We start from the raw sequence: 25,621 nt of genomic DNA on the forward strand, positions 1-25,621 counted from the left end.
ACGACTCAACTTGAGAGGTTCACATGCTGTGTTCAAGTCGTGTGGATATGAGCAAACTGATCTTAGACAGACTTGCCTTACAGTTGTTGTTTGGAGTAGCACACTGACCGGAGACATGAACAAATTTTATTCAATGAAGGTGGAGCCAGAGAACCGGACCAACGTTAGAGAGTCCTTCAAGTTTGTGTTGGAGGAGAAGAGGGATGTATGGAAGGACAATAGAGAGGAGCGATTAGAGCAATCAGAGCCCTCTTGTTGTCTCAGTGTCAGCAAGATCTCCTACTCAGTCAGGTAAAAGCTGCAGACACAGACAGAGTGTACAAGAGGATGGCTGAGAGACAACAACAGACTCTTTAAATCAGTCAAATGACATTGTGCAGATGATGTTTATATTATTATACATGCAGGTTTGGGTTGATTATTTATAATTTTATGTGATCTAACTTTCATTTCTAATGCAATAGCAGAAGAATAAATGTAATGTGTAACACATGCAACTTTCTGTCTATTGCCTAGTGTAACACACTGCTGATTGTTGATACTTAAACACTTTTTTTGACAGTGGGGATTGATCAGATTCTGAAAATATTAAAACATTTTTATGTTGAAAATGTCCTTGTGTGTGTGTGTGTTTGTGTGTGTGTGTTTGTGTGTGTGTGTGTGTGTGTGTGTGTGTGTCCAGTGAGCGTGTGGGTCCGTGGTGGAACTTACCCTCCTACAGGAAGCGATGGACTCGTCAGATCCTCAATGATGTCTCCTTCCACGTGGACAGTGGGCAGATCATGGGCATTCTGGGCAATTCAGGTTTGCACTTCGCTCAGTCCAAAGAGCAAAGTGTTTAAACAAAAAAATCAGATATATTTTCATCACATACAATAAGATCCATTTTCAATGGAAATGGATTGAAATGATTGAGTTGTGAGACAGTGTGACTCTTGAATGCAAGGTATTCAATTTGTCTTGCTGAAAGATGTAAATAAAGGCAATGCAACAGCACCTTTTTATTCAGGTTAAAGATCAAATTAACTGGTTAAGACTAGAGTGTAATGGGGAAATGTCCACCTGCAGAAAAAATCTAATCTAAAATGTTTTTTAATATGTTTTGGGGCTGCCTCTAGTGCCCCAGTAGAGTGTGCGCCCCCACATAGGCTGAGTCCTTGGCAGCGGCCAGGGTTTAGATCTGGCCCAGGGCCTTTTGCCCCCCTCTCTCTCCCCTTTCCTGACTTCAAGCTGTCGATTAAAGGCCACAAAAGCCCAACAAACTAATCTTACGTAAAACAATATACATTTACATATGTTTCCTAATACTATATGTACAAATGTATGTGTGTGTGTGTGTGTGTGTGTGTGTGTGTGTGTGTGTGTGTGTGTGTGTGTGTGTGTGTGTGTGTGTGTGTGTGTGTGCGTGCACTTTGCCTTGTAAAGGCTCAGGAAAGACTACATTGTTGGATGCCATCTCAGGGAGGATTACAAACTCTGGTACACTGTTGGGTGAGGTCTTCGTTAACGGCATGAAACTGAAGAGAGAGGAGTACCAGGACTGTTTCTCTTATGTACTGCAGGTAACACACATGCACATACTGCACATACACACAGCATAAACTCAAGCAATTAATCAGTGATCAACTGCTGAACTTCTAATTAAGAGACAGAACAGTGGTTTGAAAGTTGGCCTGGTTGGCACCTACTCACATACACATTTCACTTTTTCCCACTTCTCATCACACACCACTGTCAGGGTAAACTTTGCCCCACAGAATAACATGTAATAGCATGCCACAGTGTTTAAGTTTGGAACCACATTCTCATTCAATGCATTTTCTTTATTTTCATGACTATTTTGTAGATCATCACTGAAGGCATCAAAACTATGAATGAACACGTGTGGAATTATGTACTTAACAAAAAAGTGTAAAATAACAGAAAAACACTTCACATTTTTTTGTTAAGTACATAATTGTGACACATGTGTTCGTTCATAGATTTGATGCCTTCAGAGATAATCTACAATTGAAATAGTCATGAAAATAAAAGAAACGCATTGAATGAGAGGGTGTGTTCAAACCTTTGGCCTGTACACCACAAACTCAATGAGCACTATTTTGCAAAAACTCCTGAAAAGGTTGCCCTGGTCTCTGGAGGAAATGAACTAAAGGCCCTTGTTGGCCTCCTCATACACCTAATCTCTCAATGAGAGGTGCTCAAGTGTATCCAAAGCCTGAATTAAAAACACTGGCTTAAAACCTGCCTCGCTTCTTTTCAAATCATGTCCTTCTTCTAGCTGATAGCAACCCCTCCCTGCTCTCTAAGCCTCGTCATTAACTTCCTCTGCTAAGCTGTAGATGAGGAGGTGATATGAGCTCCTGATATTAAAGTCATTCAGATGGGAGACTAAAAGGAGAAGTGGGATTGGGAGTGAGGCACCATGTGTTAATTAGGGCAGGCAGCAGGTTCAAGCAATAAATGTAGGCCTATGTATGTGTGTGTGGACATATATGAACATTCCGTGAAGTAAGTGTCCTATATGGATGTACACTCAATGTGCAAGGATGTGCAGCAAATAAACTGTAGATAAATAATAAATGAATATTCTGAAATCTACACTTTTCTGTTGATAAACGTGTGCAGCATGGATGTTTACAGAAAGTGTAATGCCAGTCACACCATTAGGTTTCAAGATATACTGTTATTTGAATAGAGATGAACACAGAAGAGAAAGACAGAGGTGATCATACCCATGAATGCTTCTTGGTGGAGATAAAATACTGGCAGCAGTGTATTTTGTATGTGAAAAATGCTGAAGTAATTTTACAAATATATATCGCAAATTAGTATGAAAGATCAAATAGACACACTCCTGCCTCACTGCATCTCTTAATTGTTTCTTACTCTTTACTTTCTTTTTGTACTCTCTCTTTGTTGCTTTCTTTTCCAGAGTGATAACTTGTTGAGTTATCTGACAGTGGAGGAGACTCTGACCTACACAGCCCAGCTGGCCCTGCGGAAACACTCGGCCGAAGCCATCAAGAAGAAGGTGACTATTGAGAACCTCTTCCACTTTGTCCACTCTATCAGTTTTCGGTATCAGTTAGCTGAAACTTGGCAGTTTTCCTGGCTAGAGAAATTATCTTTGCCATCTAAAGCAAATGTGAGTCACAGTTATTTCAAAGAAGGTTATGTCCAACATCAGGATAACTGAGAATATAAAATAGAATCAAACATTGCTTCAAAGGTCAAATTAGTTGGATATTCCTTGCAACATTTGAGTCTAATGCATGTACAATTTCACTAGTATTTGTATTGTTCTAATGTGTTTTTTGCTTTAGCTAGTAATCAGCACCTACACTCTTGCAGCTTGTGTGTTAACCATTTTACGATTACTCCCCTATAACGAAGTGAGAAGAGAAAAGTGTGCAACTGTCAGCTATTAACTAAAAAAGAAAATGTATAACTTTTTCCCCGTTTCCCTTAAAAGTTTCCTGGCCTGTCCTTCACTCAGAACTATTTCAGAGATCTTGACCCTTGACCTCTGGCTCTTGTGCAGGTGTTGCAGGTGATGGCCGAGCTGAGTCTAAGTCACGTGGCCGACAGTGTTATTGGAGGTCGTGTTTTCCCGGGAATCTCCGGGGGTGAGAGGAGGAGAGTCTCCATTGCTGGTCAGCTACTTCAGGACCCAAGTAAGTAGCTTTGGGGTAGTATGTCTGAGGAGAACTACAGGAGTTTTATCTGTGTAGCACGGACATCAGACTTCAAAAGTGTGCTATTGCTGCAAATTTAAATCATTATGATGAGGTGAATCAAGGTAAAACTCATATCCCTTAAATTCTTAAGGTTTTGTAGACCCTCAATGAGGAGATATGGAGTAGATAAAGGGAAGCATTAAAGGTGATTTATTTTAAAGCTTTGAGACACGTGGGACGAGCATTATACAAAAGGGGCTGTGACACAATATCATAAAGGTTGTCCCTTGTGTTCTTTGCATATAACACAATATATTCCATGAATAAACTGTTGAGAGCAACAGGACTGGAGGTAGGATTGTGCTATCCTGAGAACAGAAGAAAGTTCACCATAATACCTGTCTCTCCCCAAAGAGTTTTAGAAGTCCTCACTGAAAAAGGAAAAGGATCTAAGTAAGAGAGGAATAAGGAAATGACAGAGAAAGGGACAGAGGGAGAGATGGAGAAGAGTAATGAAAGACTAGGTTATCACACTGCAAAAGGAATGAGCAGAAACCCACCTCTGTTAGTGTGTAGGAGTGTGTGAGTGTGTGAGTGCTCATCCCAGGTGTAGTTTATCAGGTCTACAGTCCTCTAGGGAGAATGAAGGGTCTCAGTCCTCATTCAGGATTAGAAGGGCTATGGACACACACACACACACACACACACACACACACACACACACACAGAGTAATGAGGAGTTCCCATTCGCTTCCTCTCCAATCAACCAGGAAATGAATTAATCTCACAATTAAAGCATCTGCTAATTCCACTCTGCTTTCATAATGCAAAGAGGCAATCTTTTAATTGTCCTAATTAGAGTAATTAACTTAGAAAAATAACTCACTTATCGCCACAAGTTAAGTTGGCACCGCTGAGAGTCCTGCATGTGCAACTTAATAAAAAGTGTGTTTAAAAGTTTGCAACTTAAAAAACGTTATTGTCCCGCCTTTCCCTCGTTCTTGATATATTAATGTGTGACACGCCTGCGTGAGTGTGGTGATGTAATTGGGATGATATCGTAACAGGGGTGGTCCTATTGGATGAGCCGACTACTGGGCTGGACAGCATGACCGCCAATCAGATCGTGGTGCTGCTGGCAGAGCTGGCCAGGAGGAACCGCATCGTCATAGTAACCATCCACCAACCACGCTCCGAGCTCTTCAGGGTGGGTATTGAGATAAACTGAAGAAAATAAAAAGAGTGAATCTTAATCAGAAACTTTTTTTAAAGGATAAATTCACATTTTTTCAAGTCTATTTTAAAACAATGCCCACATGCCATAATCAAAATTGTTTAAAATTCCATTTTGATGGATGTAAAGGGGGGATAAAATCCACAGTCTTCTTTGTATTTTAAAGTTGCAACTTTACATGTATACAAGTAGCTTTTCCTTTCTGAACTGTAATGGAAAAATGTTCCCGCTTTGTCTGACTCAGTCTGCTGAAGCCTCATATTAAACTGAACATTAGAAGTAATGGGCACTTGGAAGAAAGTCTCTGAATTTGGTTCATTATCTTTTACTTTACATTAAAATGACATTGGGAGACACCTCGTCTCTGTCTTTACGACAGTGGGAACAATCACAGCAATCGACAACTGTCTCAATGTACAGGGGACTGTTGTTTTCAGGCTTGATAAATATGAACCTGTCCTTTAAACAAAAGGCTCACCATTTTCTACCAAAACAGAATATCATGTGTATGTGCCCAGGTGTTCAGCAGGATAGCTATTATGAGTCGTGGAGAGCTGGTGTTCTGTGGGCAGCCAGAGGAGATGGTGGACTTCTTCAGCCAATGTGGATATGAGTGTCCAGAGTACTGCAACCCCTTTGACATCTATGGTACTTCTTTCTATGATCCTCTACTGTAAATTATAGCCACCCAGCTTTGACGAATAAAGACTAGGCACATCTTGGGAATAATACAGTATCTTAAAGGGTATTATTGGACATTTAAATATTCAAATGTCTTTGATGTGACATAGTTGACTTCACCTCAGTGGACACACGCAGCAGTGAGAGGGAGGCAGCCACCTTTAATCGCATGCATGACATCACTTCAGCCTATCAGAAGTCTGCCATCTACCAGAGCATGCTGGAAAAAGTGGAGCAGAGCTTGCAGCGGGCAGACAAGCCAGCTATCCCCTTCAAGAGCAAAGAGTCACCTAGTGGTGCCACCAAACTTGAAGTTCTACTCAGGTCAGTGCTGAGTGAGTCCTCAGCCCCCTTGTGTTGTGTGTTTGTGTTTGTCTGTAAAGGCAATAAGTGACACTGCCCATAGAAATGATCAAATTTAGATTCTCAAGTATGTGCATCCATCTTATTCCTTTCTTGTGCAAAAAAAGCATTTCTCTCTCATCTGTGCAATTCTCCCAGTCCCTTCCCGCCCTTTGTGTGTTGTTGTAAGAATATGTACCTGAGGACATGTACGCCTTTGTGTGTGTTTTCTTTGTATTTCCATGTGTGTTTTTTCTGTAGGCGGACAGCAAGAAACCTGTCCAGAGACAGGATGGGTGTTCTGATGCGTTTGTCGCAGAACTTGATCTACGGTCTCTTCGTGGCCTTCTTCGTGATGCATTTAGATAATGACGTCAACAAGGGTGCTGTTCAAGACCGCATTGGCATCATCTATCAGAGCATTGGTGCTTCACCCTACACTGGCATGCTGAATGCTGTGGCTCTCTGTGAGTTCCACCAACACCATTCAATAAATAGTGACCTTTTAATAGTGTTGATTATTGTTTTTGACAGAGAGATCCATATTGAAAAACTAAACTGAAACATTAAGAAGCACCACTGAATCTTGCTTGGAAATAATAACTGGAATACCCAAGGCAAACAACTTGACATGTAGGTGTGTTTCAGCAATTACATGGTGTCTGGGTGACATATTCCATCTAACAGCAAGTGTCTGATAATATCACCCAATAAATATCTACACGAGGTGGACACAACGACTTCAGGGACATTTTGAAGTGCGTGTGGTCTATTGTTTGAGTAAACGTGATGTATTATCTTTAGATGAGGCATGTCCGAAACATCTTTATCTCAGCTGTGTAAGCTCACTTGTCTCTGGGTAAAAGTAGTCTGCTGTCTGCAGTATTTTTGTTCCCTTCAGCAGAACTGTGTAACGTTTAGCTTGGATTTGGCTCGGTTAAAGTGCCCAAAGAGACTTCATGTACTTTCAGTGGTGTCTCACTTAGGTCAGAGTAAAAGATTAAGTGAGGAGTTGTAAGTTAAACTATTATTATTATGGATTAGAACTGCAGTTGTCATCTTCACAAATATTATAAATAAAACATTTATAGTAGAATAGTTTTAATTTCAGATGTGTTTAGTACACATATTCTTATTGGCTGTGGCTTTACACAGTTGTTAGAGTGGTATTATAGTTTGCATTTGCAGTTTACATGTAGGGGGAGAAAGACCTTTAGTCCGTGTAGAGCCCAATGAACCCAAGTGCCTTTTTACCTACATACCTGTACTTTATGATCTGTATTTGTGCATCTGTATCTGTGTTAACATCATGGTTAGTATTTATAGCAGCTGCTGTGTGACTTAGGGTGACCTCACATGAAGATAAACATTTGCACATTATTGTATAGACAGAGAAAAAAAGCTAACTGGTCTCTTTTGGACATGTATGATGATAGTTTTGTGAACTGATCTGTGTATACAGTATATATATATATATACAGTATATATATATATTTTTTATTTTTGCTGTTAAGACTTTAAAACTTTAAAATCCAAATTCATGTATTTTATTGCAGTGAGAATGTTCTAGCTAAATAGGTAATACGGCTTTAATTGAATCTATCAACATTCATTTATACACAAAATGTACTGTATGTTAAAAGATGATATTAAAAGATGATTTAGAAAGACAATAACCAGTGAAGGATATTGGCTATTTGGGGTGAATATATTCCTCAGTTATCAGCTGAATCTAAAATCTGATAAGAACAGCTTTAACTTTGCCTAAATAAACAAGAAACAACTGTGGACCTGGTACATGGACTGTTGGCAACCGACCAGCTTTGAGTTGTACTAAGCCGAGATATCAAGATAAACCATAATCTGCCATCTTGGAACAGGCTTGGGTCTTCAAGGGAGTGGTTGGGATAGAGCAACATACCAACATCATTCAACATTTTAATGATCTCTTGTTAGAATCAAGATTTCAGAATGTGATCGCTCTATTAAAGTTTAATTGTTTACAGCAACAACAACAAAAGAAGTAAACTTTATATTAATTAACAAGTACTTTTCAATGGTCTTTATAACCCTAATTTACTCTAATGCCCATTTCTCACAATTTGTAACACATTTAAGAGTAATTTCAGAGCACCTCTTTTTCACTGATCACAGTGTCTGCTCTCTCTCTCTCTCTCTCTCTCTCTCTCTCTGTCTCACTCTGCTTTTGTCAACAGTCCCGGCATTGCGAGCCATCAGTGATCAGGAGAGTCAGGACGGTCTGTACAGTAAATGGCAAATGTTCTTGGCCTACATCTTCCACATCCTGCCTTTCAGCATACTGAGCGTTTTCATCTTCACCTCCTTCCTTTACTGGTGGGTAGTAAGCGTGAACGTGAGATGAAAGCTTTACAATGAACCGCCCACAAGGATTCAAAGGGTGTACATACAGAATATGAGCTCATCATCCCTTAGCACTAACTGCTCTTTTGTCTCTTCTATGTTTTGTCCCTCAGGACGGTGGGGATGCACCCTGACAGCTTGCGTTTCCTGTGTTATTCTGCTGTAGTCCTGGTGCCACATATTACAGGTGAGCCAATACATACAATACAGCCCGAGCACATATTTACAGGCATCTTCTTTTTCTTCAAAGCAAAGAATTATACGGACAAGTTAGTGTGTGCATGTCCATGTTTTATATTATATAGTATAAAGGTATGTATGTTATTGTTATTATAGTATGTTTTAGTATATATATATATATATATTTTTTATTATTCAGGTGAGTTGCTGACTGTGGTGCTGTTAGGAGTGGTCCAAGACCCTAACATGGTCAACACTGGAGTGGCTCTGCTCAATATTGCAGGGATCATGGTGGGATCTGGCTTTCTAAGGTGAGACACCATGTTTTCAATTAAACTTTTAACTTTAGGTAACTTTATGCCAAGCCTGTTGTAATTTGGACCTTTAACAAGGCAACCTTTTCAACTCTTCAATGTTAATGAATATATTAGCCAAGTCACAGACCTTCCTCTCAACAGGAGCACCCAGCAGATGCCAATGGTCTTCCAGTGGCTCAGTTACCTGACCTTCCAGAAGTACAGCTGTGAGCTGCTCATAGTCACAGAGTTCCACGAACTCGAATTCACATGCAGTAAGTATGTGTGCAGTGTGACTATCATCTGTGGTCATCAAAAGGGACCCATGATTATAATAATTCAACTCTTTAAAAGATGTTAAGATAATGATGATGAAAAAAAACTATTTTTGTCAGTGTATGATGTAAAGTTCTTGGCCTTGACATCACTACCTGGAGAGGACGCTGGGAATAAGTGTTGCCCCTTTAGGGGAATCTAAAGCTGGATCACTTTTACAATAGAGGAAATGTAATTAACAGCTACAACCTTTAATCTTTGCTTCTGCCACTGCTTTAACAGATAGATCAAAGGATGCTCATTGGCTGATTTGGGAATTAAAATTGTTTTAAAACCAGACAAATGGTAAACTGTTTCTCTCTGGTGTGTTGTGCTATTGCAGATGTTTCCAAACCTTTGCCAGGAGCCTGTATTATCACTCAAGGCAGTCAGATCATTGAAGAAGGCTACCCTGGCGCTCTGTCCCGATACACACTGGACTTTGTTCTCCTATACTCCTTCCTGCCTGCTCTCCTGCTGCTGGGCATGATCAGCTTCAAGATCAGAGACAGGCTTGTACGTCACTAAAACTACAGACACACCCTTACCCTAAAGTTTTGCAGAATAAGGTATTATGGTTCAGAGCAATGATGCAAGTACAAAGAGCTTTTGTTAGACATGTTCTCATAAAAATCAGTGCAGCGTGCAAGGTACAGTACAGAGGGGGCTAATCTGTGTTAACTAGGATTCGACCGTGGACATACATCACCTGATATGATTGCTTAATAACCGAGTGGTCCTAGTACTAAACAGCACCATGAATCAACCTGCTGTAACAATGATTGGTGCTCAAACAAGGTTCTGTATAGTTTAAAAATGCAGTTTCTGACTAGAACAAATATCTGCACCAATGTCAAATTTTTTCAATATAAAAGTATATACTGTACAAAGTGGTACATGTAAACTACAGCTTAAACTATGAATCACTGTTTTGATTAAAAACGTAATGATGGACTAGTGTCTGTCGTTGAATAACAGAAGAGTATCAACGTTCTAAGCACTAAAATGTCACAAATGAATTGCATGTATTATGTTTTTGTATAGATATTGTAATTGTAATCTATTATGAACAGGAAGTGATGCTTATTTTAATAATGTTGAACTGTTTATTTTTAGATAAATGTTATCATTGGTATACAAATTGTTTTGTTGTTTAAAAAAAACAATGACACTAAAAGAAATAAATTAAGCCGAGTATCTCTCATGTGTCCATCTCCAGTCCTTTCCATGACTTAGCGGCATCCCTTTTATACTGATCCAACTCCTGAAAACAGAAAGAGAGAAGAAAAGAAAAAAACTTTTCTACATCAATGAAGTACAAATAAAATATGCAGGCAGTTGCAAACACATACAGTACTATAATGCAGAAATGCCTGCTCATAAAATTAAACAAGGTTTTGTTCTCCACAACAGAAATCTTAAAAGCCTCTTTCAGATTTTGGCACTTTACTAGAGTTTGTATTCAATGCAGTAACGATCGATTTGTGGCATATATTTTTACCTTATAAGGGTAATACACAAATGTGCAATTCCTCTGCTTTTCTGAGTTATCTTGTTTTACTCAGCCATACCTGGTAGAATACAATAAGGTAGGTACATTCCTGCTAACGGTTATGCCAATGTGGGAACGTGCCTGGCAATGTGCCAGCAAAGACAGGACCAGTGTTTCTCCTACCATTGTAACGATAGGCCTTCACTAATGTATCCTCAAAACATGTACTCTGTTGGAGTAAACCTTCACCCTATTTCTCTTATTGGTTACCGAGACCAATTACATTATGTGTCGTCCAATGGCAGAGCACGATAGTCAGTCAGTAGAGCCAAAGTGGCCCTGGGACCGGCCAGCAGGGAGACTACTGATCTCTGAGGTTATACCACAGATATATGGCAGCCTGTTAATGAGACAATGAGAGAAACACTGCTATATAAAGGCAGCTGAAGGACAGAAGGTTACTCTGGGACATTAGCCTTGTTTAAGACAGGTCTGGAGCAGAGTATTTAGTGTTTAGTGCAGTTGTACTGTTTAGTGCAGTTAAACAGTGCATTTAAACAGTGTTCAACTGCAGATCTATTTGTCTCTCTGATAAAATGTCAATTCTTGTTTTTAATTCAGGGTAGCTTAGGCAGTTTAAATCAACAACTTTCATTAAATCTAACCTCTTAATCAACTAGAAAATGTAGCGCTTTGCATGTTTTTAAAATCTGTCATCTTCGCCAATACTCGTTCCACTTCACATGAGGTCAGAGGTCAAGGTCACAAAGCACAGATAAGTGAACAGTTATTTCCAAAGAGAACTGATTGATCCCCATTCTGCCAACTCATAGGTTATGTCATGATTGCAGTAGCAAAGCCTGTCCAGATGTGCTTTACCATAGTATTAACAACTGTGCATCTATAGAGTAACATGTATGTGACAGGTCAAGATGTGTTACCTGGTCTTTTTGGGCTCTCATGGCATCAATCTGAGGCTCACCGTACTGTGGGTCTTTGGCTGGATCCTTTAGTTCCCTTTGCTCACTGGTATTCTGCAAAGACAAAGTCAATTAGATGGACAGTAAAAGATCATAAGATGAGCATTTACAGACATCCTTGTTCTTGCAAACATGCATATTTATAACAAAGAATGATGTGAATATGATTGTTCAGTGAGAGGGTGTTTTTTAAAGATCCGAGGCTACATCAATTTACTTTTTTTGAATACTGATGAATAAAAAATGTGCTGCCAGTGATTGAACTACCTCTTGGGGGAAGACACGCTCGTAGACTTTCTTCCAGAGGTCCTTTGGGTTTTTAGCATGCAGCGACGTAATGTCTACATCAGTAGTAGGAGGGGAACCTAAAGTAATAGGAGCATTATTTTAAACCCAATATCACACAATTCTGTTCATGTCACCAAATATCAAGGCAGAAGGTGGCTTTAAATCAGGCATATGTCCAACAACACAGCACAGCAATAGCATATTAATTCCATTCAAATGCATTACTGCTTTTAGCCACAGAGTGGTGCTGTGCTCACCTATTTGGCTGAAGGAGTCAGAACCTGCTGGAACGATGAGAGGCTTGGTACAGTCCAAGGACACGCTTTTCCTGATCACATTTAAAAAAAAAAAGAATAAAAAAGAAAATTTGAAACAAACCAAAGCATTAAATAGCACTACTAGTTGGAGTACAATGCTGTTATCCTCCTCACACTCTGTCCAGACCGAAGGCCAGGTGGGAGAAGAAGCTCTTGGTTTTTGACATAAGGCTTTCTGTCTTGATGCTAGTGAACTGATGAAAAGATTAGGCACATCAAAGAAAAGTGGATCAGAAAGAGTTGATAGAATGGATAAATTCAATGGTAAGACAAAGCAAAAAAAATACTGTTAATATGTTGCATCGCATGTATAGTCAAACGAAACTTACAACAAGAGATGCTGCGTAGTAGTGGGCAACAAAACGCAGTGTTTTACTAACCAATTTCCTTTTGTCAGAGTCAAATTCCTGCAACACAGACGGAAAATAAACTGTACACTGTACTGTACATTCAATGTGTTATACAAATCATACCAGGATCCAAGAAGTTAAACCAATGTCACTGTGACTATAAAAAACCAAACCTTTCAACAACTTCTCTGCCTAAAAAAACCTTGTACAAATAACGAACATTTCAAATATCATAAACTGTATGTAATTAAGCCACCACTAGACCACCTAAACAGGTAAGGTAGCATTTAGTTGAAGCACGTGTTTTACCTGAAAGGTGTCATATTTGCTGCCGATGATGAGCAGAGGAACAGCAAAGGGACTGATCAGCTCTCTGTCCTGTTGACAAAGTCACAGTTAACTAAGGATACATGTACATCTTCCATCTGCAATGGACACAAATGTTATTACCTTTCATCTGCAAAAAAAGCCTTACACATCTTATTTGGACTTCGCACTGTAGATTTGGTGAACTTTCCTTCTGTTATCAAAATAGTTGTTTTTTACCATGTTGGTTTAGTTTTTTAGGATCAGTCTTTACACATTTGTGATATTTAGCATTTTCTATGAGCCGGAGACCATTTCAGAGGTAGTTCATCATGCATTTCCAAACTTCTTCAAATATGCTATCATATGTTGCCTTGGACTGAAGAAAAGATTATACTGTTATAATGGGCTGAGGTCTTACAGGATAGTCTTTAGGTAACACGCGTGCTGCTGAGCGGACAGGCATATGGTGTTTGGCTCCAGGTTTGGCTTTCTGTGCTTGTTGTGCCTGGGCGGAGACTTTCTCCAACTGAGCTTGTGTTGCCTGAAGCAGCTTTTCCATGGTTCCCCACAGGGCATTGGGTTTGGACAAGTCCAGAATGAGGATGACAGAGAGAGACCTGGGAAAATACAGGTTTGTTGTTCTTGTATTCTATCCTTTTTATCATTTCATGAATATTGTATCCTATTATTTCATGTATATTCTGTATGTGTGCTGTGTGTCTGATATTTTGCTGGTGTAACACTGTAATTTCCCGTTTTTGAATCAATATAAATCTATCTATCTATCTATCTATCTATCTATCTATCTAAACTGTGAAACAAGACGTCAGGAATGTATGTATGTGACTTACTTGACGCTGACAGGAGTGATGGGGATCTGGACCAAGTCTGACAAAGAGGTCCCTCCTCCTAGCTCCCATAGGTGGGCTATGTCTTTGGGCTGAAAGGTGAAACCACCAGACTATCAGTCAGACTATCCCACCATCGCATTACAAGTTACACAGTATGTGCAATTGTGCACATATAGACTTAGACTTCTCTTTATTAATCCTTTTGGGATTATACTAAATTTTCAAGTAAGGAATTTACCTGACTAATAGAGAACCAATAGGTTTGGGTACATATTATATCATGTCACATAAACAACACCAACTCTCGTAGAGATCTTGGTATACTGTGCTCAATATTCTCAGTAGTGCTGGAGCTGTGGTGAATGAATGTTGTCTCATTAAGCTCTTTACAAGGGATATCTTTTCACACAGATCCTTCTTAACAATCTAAATGAAAAACATACACAGTTTGAGGAGGTCACAAATTATCATAATTATCCATTTTTAGGAGGGTCTAAAAGAGTCTAAAATGTCTAAGAAAAAAAGGGCTTTCTTACTGTGTTGTGTCCTCGGGCCCGTCGTCCGAAAGTGTACTCCAGTGCTAGAGTTGGCTTAGATGGTTCGTCTCTGGTGGATAACAGTATTAGGTGTGCCAAAATGCCATGTTACACAGAGGTCCGTAGTGAAGACAGATGTATGGCTGGGCTGAGCATTAAGAGGAGTCATTTCATGATTTCTAATGGGTTTATCAACACAATATTCAGAGAATAATCAAAGTGATTACAAAATCAGGTTTGCGTTGCGCCCTTTCTCTCTTTAAGGAGGCTTACTGCACATGGCAAAGTCATAACGTTGGCTGATTGTCTCCATCTTGGGGACTGGGGAATTTTAATGATGCATCCTGTTACTAAAGGTCGAGATAAAACTTCCATGCTTAAAGCATTATTGTATTTCGGGTGTACTGTCTGTTTAACATTAGTCTGCATACATAATATATTATCATGAGGCTAGATTTGATCATTTTGAGATGATAGTTAAGACCACACACATACTCACCTGTCGAGGCATCTAAGGAGAATGGACGTTTTACCCTGAAAAAAATGCAAAAGTGAGCTTACTAGCTATAACTTATAAGTTAGCTAGTAACAAGAAAAGAGTGCTTCCATTAGAAAGCAATACATGTACTGTCTAGCTATGTTCTGACACGACGGTGAACCTACCCCAGCCTTGCTCCCCATCAGAAACACGGTCCTCTCGCTGACCGTCTCCCCTCCGTCCGCCTCCCCACCCTCAGCCTCCCGCGAGAGGACCTCCGCCACCGCCTGCTCCCATAGCGTGTCTGAGCTGACAAATACAAGACAAGAGCGACTCGCTGTTCGAAAAAGAACATGCTATAATGTATGGGATAATGTTCAGAAATATCGAAACGGGTATACAGACCCATTCTCACCTTATTTTTGGCATCAAATTGGATATGTTGTACAATATTTGACAACTTCACAAGCCAACTAAAAGGCTACAACCAAAAACAACCAAACGTTGCCAGAGTAACTCTCAGCGCACTCTGATGATGTAATACTTTCCTCAACTTAATGAGCATCATGGGAAATGCAGTGCATTTGTTGAGACAGTCAAACCTTGTGGCTGTCGCAGAACCTGATCAAAACAACGGACATCTAAGACCTTTTGGCTTCATAGACGTTTAGAGCTGTCTTAATATGTTTGTAAATTTGGCGTCTGTAGTAGTAATGCCTCTAGGTTCAGACTACACTATATATGTGCAAAATCAGGGCACACAAGACACTTATATTAATGAACATGAAATCTCAGCATAGTTCTTAGCCTGTGTGTGTCCCATGAAAAAACAAATTGCAATGTACTCTGTCTTGTATCCATGGGTTTCTTCCAAGAGAGTTCTCTACCATAATCATCACTGCATAATCATCTAAATAGCTCCCGATGCACATCCTACAGCAGCTCTAAAAACTCTGTCCCATTTCATAAACGAGCTGCAAACTATACACCCAGAGGGAGGACTCATAGTTGCTGGGGACTGCAATCAGGCAAACATGAGTTTCTCCCTTACTTTTACCAACATGTGGACTTTGCAACAAGGGGAACAAACACACTGAATCATGTTTACACAAACATTAAGGGAGCATTCAAGCTTCACCCCACCCCCACCTTGGCTCATCTGACCACATCTCTGTCAGGCTAATTCCAGCGTACAGACCCCTGTTCATCAGAACAAAGCCCTCCTTAAAGCAGGTGAGACTCTGGCTGGAGGGAGCCGACACACAAAGTTCCTGGGAGTTGACGTGGCTTACAACCTGTCCTGGGACCTGCACACCTCTACTTCATCAAAAAGGTACACCAGCGTCTGCACTTCCTGCGGCAGTTGAAGAGGGCCCACCTCAGTCCATCCATCCTGACCACTTTCTACAGGGGCACCATTGAAAGTGTTCTGACCAGCAACATTTCTCAAGGATTTGGGAACTGTAACGCCACAGAGAGAAAGGCGCTGAGCAGAGTGGTGGTAGCTGTTTATGGCGGACCTTAGTCTCACATTGCCAGACCTTCCTCCACAGCGCTAGGTGGACCCTGACAGCTATGGCAGCCATGCATTTTCTGGGGAGTTGTTGTGGTCTTTGCCCTGAGCGGTTATCACCTTCATGTTAGACCCATCTATCGTTTATAGAGATTTTAACAATAAATTAAACCTGAGACAGTCTGTGAATACTCCTCTTTATTCAGAACACAATTAAACATTTTCAGTAGCAACAAAGTAACAAAAAAGTTCTGCTAAATTATAAGCTACTGATAAGTAGGCAGAGAGTTTCACAAATCAAATAAAAACTAACTTAAATTACATTTGACAAAATACTGTACATGAAATTAGAGCATCCACTTTACAGCCCAGATTTCTGAAAGCAGAACAGCAGAGTTCTTCAGCGAGTCAAAAACAAGTCACATCTCCATGCAGCGATGATCTTTGAAATGTTCTTTGTTCAAAAGAGCCTGAACAAGTTGAAACGTTTTGGGTTAAATCCTTTAAAAGGCAGACAGGAGATACTGGATGATATAGTAAGTCTCTTTTTTGGTGAAGAAGACATAATCAGATGGTCTGTCATGACTTTTTCCTGGGCTGGTCACAGTAGGGCACATTTTCAAGTAGAAGGCTCTCTCTGGGTCGAAGCACTGCAGAAAAAAACAGAAAAAACAGAAAAAGAGAGAAAATAAATGCATATTACATACATATTACGTACATATTATTTGGAAATATTCAAATGTAACAAGTCAGAAAAAAGGTCAGATTCTTGTTACATATTCCTTCCATATACATGTTATTTTCTAGAAATAGATACATAACATACAGAGTTTCTTATCTCCAACATGTTCCATTTGGATCACGCCCTCTCGAAGAACAGCTTCCACATCTGAGCCCATTTTGATCATCTGTAAAAGCAGAAGGGCAGTGAGCATTGACAGAGAAATGCTGTGCTTGAAAACGGCAGCTTCAGTATTTGATGACGCTGGAGATGTTTTCTAAACCCTTTGCAATGCTGCCTCAGCAGATCCCCACTAACACTCAACATCTCGCGAAAGATAGGAGCCGCTGTGTTGGAGTGCACTGCCATTGTTTGGCTGTTTTTGTTGGTTTGTTTCAAATGACACCAGCAATGCAGATATATTCTGCTATTATCAGATTTAAAATATGTTACTTTCACTGTAGGCTTACTGCTGTGGAGCTAAATTAAAAATATTCTTATATTCAACATCCAAATAATCTATTGGATTGGATTTTGTATCTGAAGATACTCCACATGAAAGGAGTTGAATAAGGATTAGGAGAAAAATGTGATCAGGATTTTGATACTTTGGACGGAAGTCTTAGACTTCTCAATAAGAAATGTCACTTCAGGCCCTGGTCTAGAGGCCTCCTGACTCTTTGGGCCCCTGGGCATGTGTAGGGAGACCTTTTCAGTAAACAATACATGATTCCAGAGCACAGACGACAGAATACAGTAGCATACCCGCACACTTATTTAAAGGCATATGAAAATGCATGCAGCCAAAATGAGTATGCAACCCTATATAAACAAACCATTTTTACTTGCACTGTACCTTCTTAATGTTTTCATCTGACGTTTCATTTATGTTTTTCCGAAACTCTTCGTTGATCTTTAATCTTGCAGCTTTGTGGGGAAAAAGGAAACATAGCTTTTACTACAGAGAATGCATTAAGTTATCTACTGTACACATCCAACAGAGATATAGCCCCAGATAGTCTGCTACTGGGACTCAAACAAACACACAGCACAACTCACCTTTCAGTGCTCGGTCATCCTCCTTGAATACAGCCATCCTAGTTCTGTGCAGTGCTTTAAACGCGCCTAGGACCTGCATGTACAGACATTCAGCTCTTAACAACATCAAGACCTGTTAGTGTGACTGTAGCAGCTGTGAATCCGAACGCTTTCCTGACACTACTTCCTAGAACATGCAAAACATATGTTTTTATAATGACACCATCTAAAGAAACGAAACGGAAACATTGTTTTAAATATGTTTATGTTATGTTATGAAGTATTACCATATTCCCTTTCTCACCTTCAAACGAGTCCCCATCTTGATTTCTTTAGCTCACTTCCGGTTTAGAGGCAAGGAAGTACTGTACCAGTAATACAAACGACCAATCATTACACATCTTAAAATGACGCGTTTTGTAGCCAATGAGCGTTCGCTGTGGTTTCACAGAACCAAAAGCTGCGCTGACAGACAGGCGGCTCATATGCGCCAACATGGCTGATGAAATGGCAAAAGCGCAGGCTTCTAAGCCTGGGGGGGACACAATATTTGGAAAAATCATACGCAAGGAGATTCCTGCCAAACTTCTCTATGAAGACGACCAGGTAAGCATTCCAAGTTTTTACTCATAAACACACATTTTGAATGGAAAAAGTCTTGCTTCTTGCAGGTGTCGTGAAGCTAACGTTAGCTCATAGACCGTTAAGGTCTATGCGTTAGCTCCGCGCCAGCACCGCTAACGTTGCTTTACTGCAATTTTGTATTTAGACAAGTGTGTCATGTGTAGGTCCTCACATCACAAAATAAAACCAAACCAAAACCGGATGTGCAAAAAATGGGGCTATAGGACGCTGAGGTTTCTATACATGGTTTAATTTTTGTTCTTCATGTTTGCTCATGTTGCATTTGCTGCCCCTTGGCATCTGCAGACAGATTGCTTCTCACCAAGATACGATAAGGTCCATTTGCCTGCCTGCTACTCCAGCAAATCATTTTAATATTGCGTGAGAATGTATGTGTTGATAGACATTAACAATGACGTGTGATGCTAATTCACAGCGACGAACACCACTACCAGTCAAACAGGTTTCATTGCTTTGTGTTGTTTATCCAATGGCGATTAAAACAGTATGTGGTTCCGACTCTGTGGTTATGGAACTAACTTTACACATTGAGTCTTGGTTCCTGATTCCCTTCATTTTCATCTGAGACCTTAAGATGCAACACAAAGATGCACTTGTATGTCTGTATGATGTCAGTAATGGCCTGGATCCGGTTTTAATAAAGCCATATCATAAAATTAACATGTTTGTTGCATATATGTAATTTCCAAGAATTCATGAGTTCATTTCAGCTAGAGCGGACAATGATAAAAAATGCAATACTAGCATGTGCCTTTCTCATTACAGTGATGTTTACCCATCTGGCTGTAACAGTCGTGGTGCAGAGAATTTCCATATAAGCACAGCAAATGAGGTGGACAACATATTAGCAACATCTTTGAACAGAAGAATAAAACATCATTAAACAGATAAATAACTAAAGTGGAAATCACAACACAAATTGTGGGAGCACTTATTGCATTAAAGGATTCTAATTTTCTGGTAACTCTGTGCAAACCAATGCCACAGCCTTCTGCACAGGCTAAGTTCTTATTCTTCATATTTTTTTTATTTGTTTTTCAGTGTGTGGCCTTCCCTGATGTTTCACCTCAGGCTCCGACTCACATCCTCGTTGTCCCAAAAAAGCCAATTGTTCAACTATCACAGGCGGAGGATAGTGATGGAGCAGTAAGTATGATTGAATGACCTAGCTTTTATGATAGACTGTAACAATGCTCATTCCCACTTTCAGTGATTTGTTCAACGTCATTGACCGCTAGATGGAACTCCATATACAAAGTATTGCTTGTTTGGACAGTTACTGTCTCTGAACACTATTGTAATCCATCAGTGGTCTGCTTGTACATACATGGATGCATTTTCACATCAGTTTCTTTCTTTAATTCTCTCTCTGTCTCTTAGTTGTTGGGCCACTTGTTGCTAGTTGCGAAGAAGTGTGCTCAAGAAGCAGGCCTGCTTAAAGGCTACAGAATTGTCATCAATGATGGGCCGGATGGAGGCCAGTCGGTCTACCATATCCACATCCATGTCCTGGGTGGACGCACGATGGCATGGCCCCCTGGCTAGCCTCCATCTTCCAACCACGGAACCACCCTGCCTGTTGTCTGACAACCAGTACTGTTCAATTTCAACTAAACCAGTTTGTCATGGGAAATAAGAGCCAAACATAACCTGCTAGTTCATCAATGGTAATAAAAAGCACTTCACAACAACAGTGTTGTTTGTCGTTATCTAAGCACAGTATTTATCTGACCCTGTAGTTTTAACATGCTCATTGGTGCTCATATTGTACATGTAATACCATGTTTATAGGCTCGGTATCCAGAGAATAGACATGTCTACTTTTATTGAGTAAGAATTATGTTAATTCATTCTAAATCAACCCTTTGCCTTTTCGTTGATTAATCAGGGCACTTGTTTGTCAGTTGCCTGTGTACAAAGACAAAATTCAATTTTCAAAAGCCGAATCCCATAGACATTATAATCTGAAATCAGTCAGTTTCATTCCCAGTGAAATGAAAATAGATAAACAATTGAATGGCTCTGTTTTATTAACAGTAAGAAACAATGCAGATAGTGGAACAAATATAAAATGCATGAAACATCCACAAAATATTAAACAAAAATAAATAAAATGGTGTTTTTTTCTTTACAAAAATGACAAAGAACACTGATTAGATGACACACGTAGAATTAAAAAAAAAAACATGTACCTAGCATTCACAGTCCCCTAATTTCATTTATTGTAATAAAACGGAAGGAAAAAAACAAGATTAGAGGCTTTGTTTGTACAGAAAGAATAGTTCCAGAGAGGCAAGGCAGTCACTTCTAATATTCTCTGTTAAACCATTTGACATTTGATGCAGCCTTTCGCTGCTTCTTCACTACGTCTGTATGAAAAACACTACAATCTGATGTGCAAAATAAGAGAAATCTTTTAGACAGCTATGTATTTTTCTTTTCTTTTAATCAATGCCCTTCTATAGTCAAAATGGGCACTTTGAGGCATACAAAACATTGTACAGTATAGAGAGAAGGAAATGAACATGTACTGTATTCTTGTACCTAAATTCACTATTGCAAGAGTATCTAGTACTAATACACTGCTTTTAAGTTTAAGTCATCTTACTCTAGAACACAGACTACACGCTAAAGAGAGATTCAGAAAATGGTTAGTCCCCATTAAGTAATTAGAAAAGCAGCAAAGTCAACAAGAAAGGTGAACTATACTGCTCTGCAATTCAACAGTATCAGTATGCTGGAACCCCCCCAGCCCGTGGAAATAGAACAATGCACCTACTAGATACACTGATATGAAGCCACATTACAAGCAAAAATTCATGAAATAGATTGGGAGCTTATTTTCAAAAATGTTCATTTCTTCTCACGGACGTTCCTCAAAGACACATTTTCAACCACAAAAGGCCTCTTTGTTAATTTCCCTGCGTTTTTTTTAACGAGACGTTAACTAAAACCAATTCCAGCAGAGATACAAAGAGAAATTGAAATTTACTGTAAGGGGATTCAAAGCATTACAAAGTAAAGGTTTACAATATCTACAATACCGGTATCTAAATATTATAAAATATTTAGTTTTAACTGTCTTTAATCATCTTTGCTATTTTAAAAACATATCAGATCACCTGTGACTGCAAAAAGTAGAAAAAAAGCCAATTGGAAATCACAGGTGAATGTACTGTAGCAAAAAAGGGTTTTATTGTAATAAATAAAGTAAAAATCGTCTTGACATTTAGAGAAAAAGGGTAAACTGCAGGGGAAGGAGAGACTTCTAAGATAAACACAGAGTCTCAGGCTTTTGCACATGAGTTTCAAGATGGCTCAACTGTTTGAAAATGACAATGTCAATAAACTTGTTAACTTTGGTAAGTGATTAATCTGTCTGAAAATGATCATTGGTTTCCCAAAGGCTGTTATTATCATGTAAAACTACCATTCAGTATTAGTAAGATCAACACGGACACCAACTTGCAGGAAGAAAGCTCTAAGAGCTGTCTTGTACATGCTACAGAGTGACACTTTTTCCAACTACTGGGGAGAGAAATGGAAGGAGGAAAAAAGTTTAACATAATGGGTAAAGTAGAAATAAGTGAGCACAGAGATGGGCACTAACAGTCAGTTTCAGAGAGGCATCAATGGACGGTTAGTGTCATGACATATCTGAAACATCTGCAATTCTGCTTGATTTGTGAACAGTTTCAGGCATAAATAATGTCTGTATGACTGTGTGGTATGTTAGGGTGGTTACTTAAGGCTGCTGACCAAGAGCTGATAAAATAACTGCAGTTTGCTGTATTTAAGTTATAGAGTCCATAAAAGATATTTTGCCAGTGTTATTTTACAATGCATTCTGTTTGCCTGAAAGTACTTTATTAAAGTCTTAGTTGTTCTGTATATTATTTGAGGGGACAGGGGCTGCTACTTTTGAGGATGTGTTTTAAGGCGTGTCCTTAGTGAAGGTAGGGTCCAGACACATGGAGAAGGCAAGAGGAGAAGACTGGAGGAGAGTGGAGACTGTACACCCACAGAGAATCTGTCCACTGAGAGAGCAGCCAGGCAGCCTTCAGGCTGTCAGGAAGTCTGGTTGGCCAGTAAGCATGAACAGTTTTAAGTTGAAAAGCTGATAAAATGACTCTATCCAAATCAATCATGGGTGAATTTCTGTTCAAGGGAATATTTATGATGCATAAGCAGGGGGTTTAGATCAGTTGAAGCACTTCATTTCCTCCAGGTCTGGTAACACTAGATAAATTGTGTTTATATCACACCCATAATCTACTAGTGTAGTCAGCACAATGGCAACGGTTTGAATGTTTCTACATCTGCTTCCTATTTGTGAAAACTGATTACCAGCTGCCTGCGCTGCAATCTGGACTCATGTTTATTCATGTAACATTGATTCCAGGGAAACTTTCTCTTCACTTCTGTGCGATGGCCTCTTCTCCGCTCGGCCGCATGCGGTTGAAGTGCAGTCCTCCGACTCCTGTTAGCCCGAGACTCACACTGGGGTCCCGAGCGGTCTCTTCCTGGCTGGCGCGGGGAGCATGAACCCTGGCCAAGGCTGCTGAGCCTCCAGGCCCAGGAAGGATCTCCGGCAGTGATTCTTTGGCTGGGGGCGCAGAACCAGGGCTGGTGGCAGACGGGGAAGTTGTTTTGGCGGTCTGGGGCTTGGTAGGGATAGTAGGGCTGGTCAGGCCGAGGCTGGCCAGGGCGTCCAGAGTCCCATCTGGGTCTACCATCACATTGATCACTGGGACAGAAACAGGGAGATAATCAATGTGTGGAGAAATTTGTTTTAAAGTAGATGTGTATATTCACAGCTAAAATAAACTATAGAGCTTGACTTGGAATTACATTTCTGAAAACCTATTTTCCTAGTTGGTTTCTCTTTAAGATTATTTTTGGGGCATTTTAGGCCTTTAATTGACAGGACAGCTGAAGACATGAAAGGGGAGAGAGAGGGGGGAAGGACATGCAGCAAAGGGCCGCAGGTCGGAGTCAAACCCGGACCCACTGCGTCGAGAGGTAAACCTCAAAATAAGGGCGCCCGCTCTACCAACTGTTCTATCTGGGCGCACCTTGGTTGGTTTATTAATAGTGTATGAGTGTTCCTCTTGATAACTTGATAAGTAATAAGTGAAGATGTTTTCTTTACTTTAATTGTTGCTTATTTAGTCAAGTATATTTTACATTATAGAGAAATAATTAAGATTTGAAGCCTGGTGTTCCAAGCTTTAGCATTTGTCTCTTCTTTTGCTTGTTTCCCCTTTCACTATTCATGCCCTCCTCTATCATAGAATGCAAATAAACAAATACAATGAGATTACAAAAATACCCATGGTTGTATACAATGGCTTGTTAAAGTGTGTTTTAGTCCAGGTAATGTCAAATTTGTTATTAATACTACTAATAATATATACTGGAGGTATGTGTCTTTACCTTGAAGCTGCTTCTCCACTCTCTTCAGTTCAAGCAGAATTGAGGAGATTTCCTGCAAAGAGTAGAAAAACAAAAAAAGTATTAGCTCCCAATAATACTACACTTTTCTTGTCAACAAATATTACTTAGACAGATCGGTTTCTGTACCTTGTTGGAGGTTTTCAGGAGTGGAACATCACTCTCCAATCGCAGTTTACTCTCAATTTCCTCCCAGTTCCTGTCCTTGTCTTTAAACAATATCCTTGAGAAAAATAACAATCGGACACATGTTAATTGGCAATGTAAATAAAAATACACAAAGCCACACTGATGGAGAGATACACTTACAAATTTACAGATGGTTATAATATCACAAAGTATTTTTACCGGATTTTTCCTGCTGTTTTGTCGGTGGAGTGTCTTATCTTGGTGGACAGCTGAGAAACGGAATGGAGCAGCAGGCTGTCCAACACTGCCTGAATACACAGAGGAAAAGAAAATAAGTTTGACATATGGCAACCTGAAGGTGATTGCTCAAAAGTGTTTTTGTGAAAGCCTCCGTGTTGGTATATTTTTGATGTCACGCGCTCTGCGATGCTTCTGACCTCCTCTCGGTTCCAGGTGCGTCTCCTCAGAGCTCGGGGCTCCAGACTGTCAGGGGCACGGGGGCGGAGCTCCACCGGCTTGCCGTTGATCTCTGGCGCCTTATTGGTTGTAATCACAGGCGGAATTTTCTTGAAGTTGAGGCTCTCATCAAAGACCCGATCCACCAACTGGGCAAAGACGAGGAGAAACGTAGAATTGAGAGTAAAATAACTTTCGAAATTTCTCACAGTATTATTGTTAGATAAGAGTTAAATTGAGATATGTTAGTAATGAAGGAATTATGAACTCTGTCAGGGAGAGCTAAGCAGCTATAAAGCATTAAGTGAAAAAAATAAGTCAGATTTAGTCCTATAGTATATTAATAGTCCTATAGGTAAATCCCATCATGGCAAAAATAATAAAGGAATGGAAGTGGAGCACAATGACTATCTCTCACAGCAGATGAAGCTTCAAAACAACAGAGAGGCCTTTTTTATCCAAGAAACAACAAAGGAGGGATGGCAAAGGCAGAATGGAAGCACACGCAGTGAGGCAATGATAGAAGAAGAAAACGGGCACCTTTCTCATGCTCTCCTGTATGTCCGGCTGCATGGGACGTGCAGGGCCTACCTCTTCCCGGGTGTCGATGGCCGATCCCGGGGTGGTGGCGGCGGTGCTGACGGTGGTGCTGGGTGCCGTGCCAGATGAGCTGACCGAGTCGATCTCGCCAGCCACATCGTGGATCTCACGGGCCAAGATAGCCAAGTCCTTAGCCAGGTCCTGGCTGATCCTGCGCACACAGGGGAATAACCTGTTAACCACCAGACACATGGAGGAGTTCTTTAGACAATTTTTATGAACACATGCCACATACATACACAATCTTTAATCACATAGACATCAAGATAAAAGTTAAGCCATGAAAGACTCCTAATAAACATTGCATTACCATAATCTTAATAAAAAAATTACATAGAGTCATGAAAGATTAAA

The 25,621-nt window shown here is 40.0% G+C and overlaps 5 protein-coding genes across 16 annotated transcripts in view; 2 read left to right on the forward strand and 3 right to left on the reverse strand.

Annotated features, from left to right (window-relative positions):
- The first annotated feature begins 31 nt into the window (after positions 1–31).
- Positions 32–9,708, forward strand: abcg5 (ATP-binding cassette, sub-family G (WHITE), member 5). The gene is made up of 14 exons (XM_034898782.1): positions 32–291; positions 683–804; positions 1,426–1,562; positions 2,936–3,034; positions 3,545–3,677; positions 4,748–4,887; positions 5,433–5,562; positions 5,706–5,919; positions 6,199–6,404; positions 8,154–8,292; positions 8,433–8,506; positions 8,699–8,810; positions 8,958–9,070; positions 9,454–9,708. The coding sequence occupies exons 1-14, from the start codon at positions 116–118 to the stop codon at positions 9,636–9,638; spliced, it is 1,980 nt and encodes a 659-aa protein (XP_034754673.1). The 5' UTR covers positions 32–115; the 3' UTR covers positions 9,639–9,708.
- Positions 9,709–10,127: 419 nt separating this feature from the next.
- dync2li1 (dynein, cytoplasmic 2, light intermediate chain 1) lies at positions 10,128–15,228 on the reverse strand. The gene is made up of 13 exons (XM_034898783.1): positions 15,127–15,228; positions 14,897–15,020; positions 14,733–14,767; positions 14,234–14,303; positions 13,698–13,786; positions 13,265–13,463; positions 12,847–12,915; positions 12,517–12,594; positions 12,302–12,381; positions 12,128–12,198; positions 11,850–11,947; positions 11,544–11,636; positions 10,128–10,374 (listed from the first exon to the last, which is right to left on the reverse strand). Exons 1-13 carry the CDS (start codon positions 15,138–15,140, stop codon positions 10,312–10,314), a joined length of 1,083 nt encoding a protein of 360 aa, XP_034754674.1. The 5' UTR covers positions 15,141–15,228; the 3' UTR covers positions 10,128–10,311.
- A 1,179-nt stretch (positions 15,229–16,407) lies between these two features.
- Positions 16,408–18,430, reverse strand: lyrm7 (LYR motif containing 7). Its single transcript, XM_034898785.1, has 5 exons — positions 18,288–18,430; positions 18,005–18,077; positions 17,802–17,872; positions 17,051–17,132; positions 16,408–16,874 (listed from the first exon to the last, which is right to left on the reverse strand). The coding sequence occupies exons 1-5, from the start codon at positions 18,303–18,305 to the stop codon at positions 16,804–16,806; spliced, it is 315 nt and encodes a 104-aa protein (XP_034754676.1). The 5' UTR covers positions 18,306–18,430; the 3' UTR covers positions 16,408–16,803.
- On the forward strand, positions 18,366–20,319 carry hint1 (histidine triad nucleotide binding protein 1). The gene is made up of 3 exons (XM_034898784.1): positions 18,366–18,589; positions 19,670–19,774; positions 20,009–20,319. Exons 1-3 carry the CDS (start codon positions 18,410–18,412, stop codon positions 20,171–20,173), a joined length of 450 nt encoding a protein of 149 aa, XP_034754675.1. The 5' UTR covers positions 18,366–18,409; the 3' UTR covers positions 20,174–20,319.
- A 316-nt stretch (positions 20,320–20,635) lies between these two features.
- cep170aa (centrosomal protein 170Aa) overlaps positions 20,636–25,621 on the reverse strand; it is a 45,002-nt gene continuing 40,016 nt past the window's right edge. For 6 of the 12 annotated variants that reach the window (XM_034898767.1, XM_034898769.1, XM_034898766.1 and 3 more), the window contains 6 exons: positions 25,208–25,439; positions 24,649–24,816; positions 24,431–24,519; positions 24,212–24,305; positions 24,065–24,116; positions 20,636–23,375 (listed from right to left, as the gene is read on the reverse strand). In XM_034898767.1, coding sequence (XP_034754658.1) covers positions 23,044–23,375; positions 24,065–24,116; positions 24,212–24,305; positions 24,431–24,519; positions 24,649–24,816; positions 25,208–25,439 — 967 coding nt within the window. In that variant the 3' untranslated portion in view covers positions 20,636–23,043. The remainder of the gene's footprint in view (positions 23,376–24,064; positions 24,117–24,211; positions 24,306–24,430; positions 24,520–24,648; positions 24,817–25,207; positions 25,440–25,621) is intronic. The other 6 variants (XM_034898770.1, XM_034898775.1, XM_034898776.1 and 3 more) reach the window with 3 other exon arrangements.

The sequence above is a fragment of the Etheostoma cragini genome, chromosome 17 (assembly GCF_013103735.1).
Source record: "Etheostoma cragini isolate CJK2018 chromosome 17, CSU_Ecrag_1.0, whole genome shotgun sequence".
NCBI classification, from domain to species: domain Eukaryota; kingdom Metazoa; phylum Chordata; class Actinopteri; order Perciformes; family Percidae; genus Etheostoma; species Etheostoma cragini.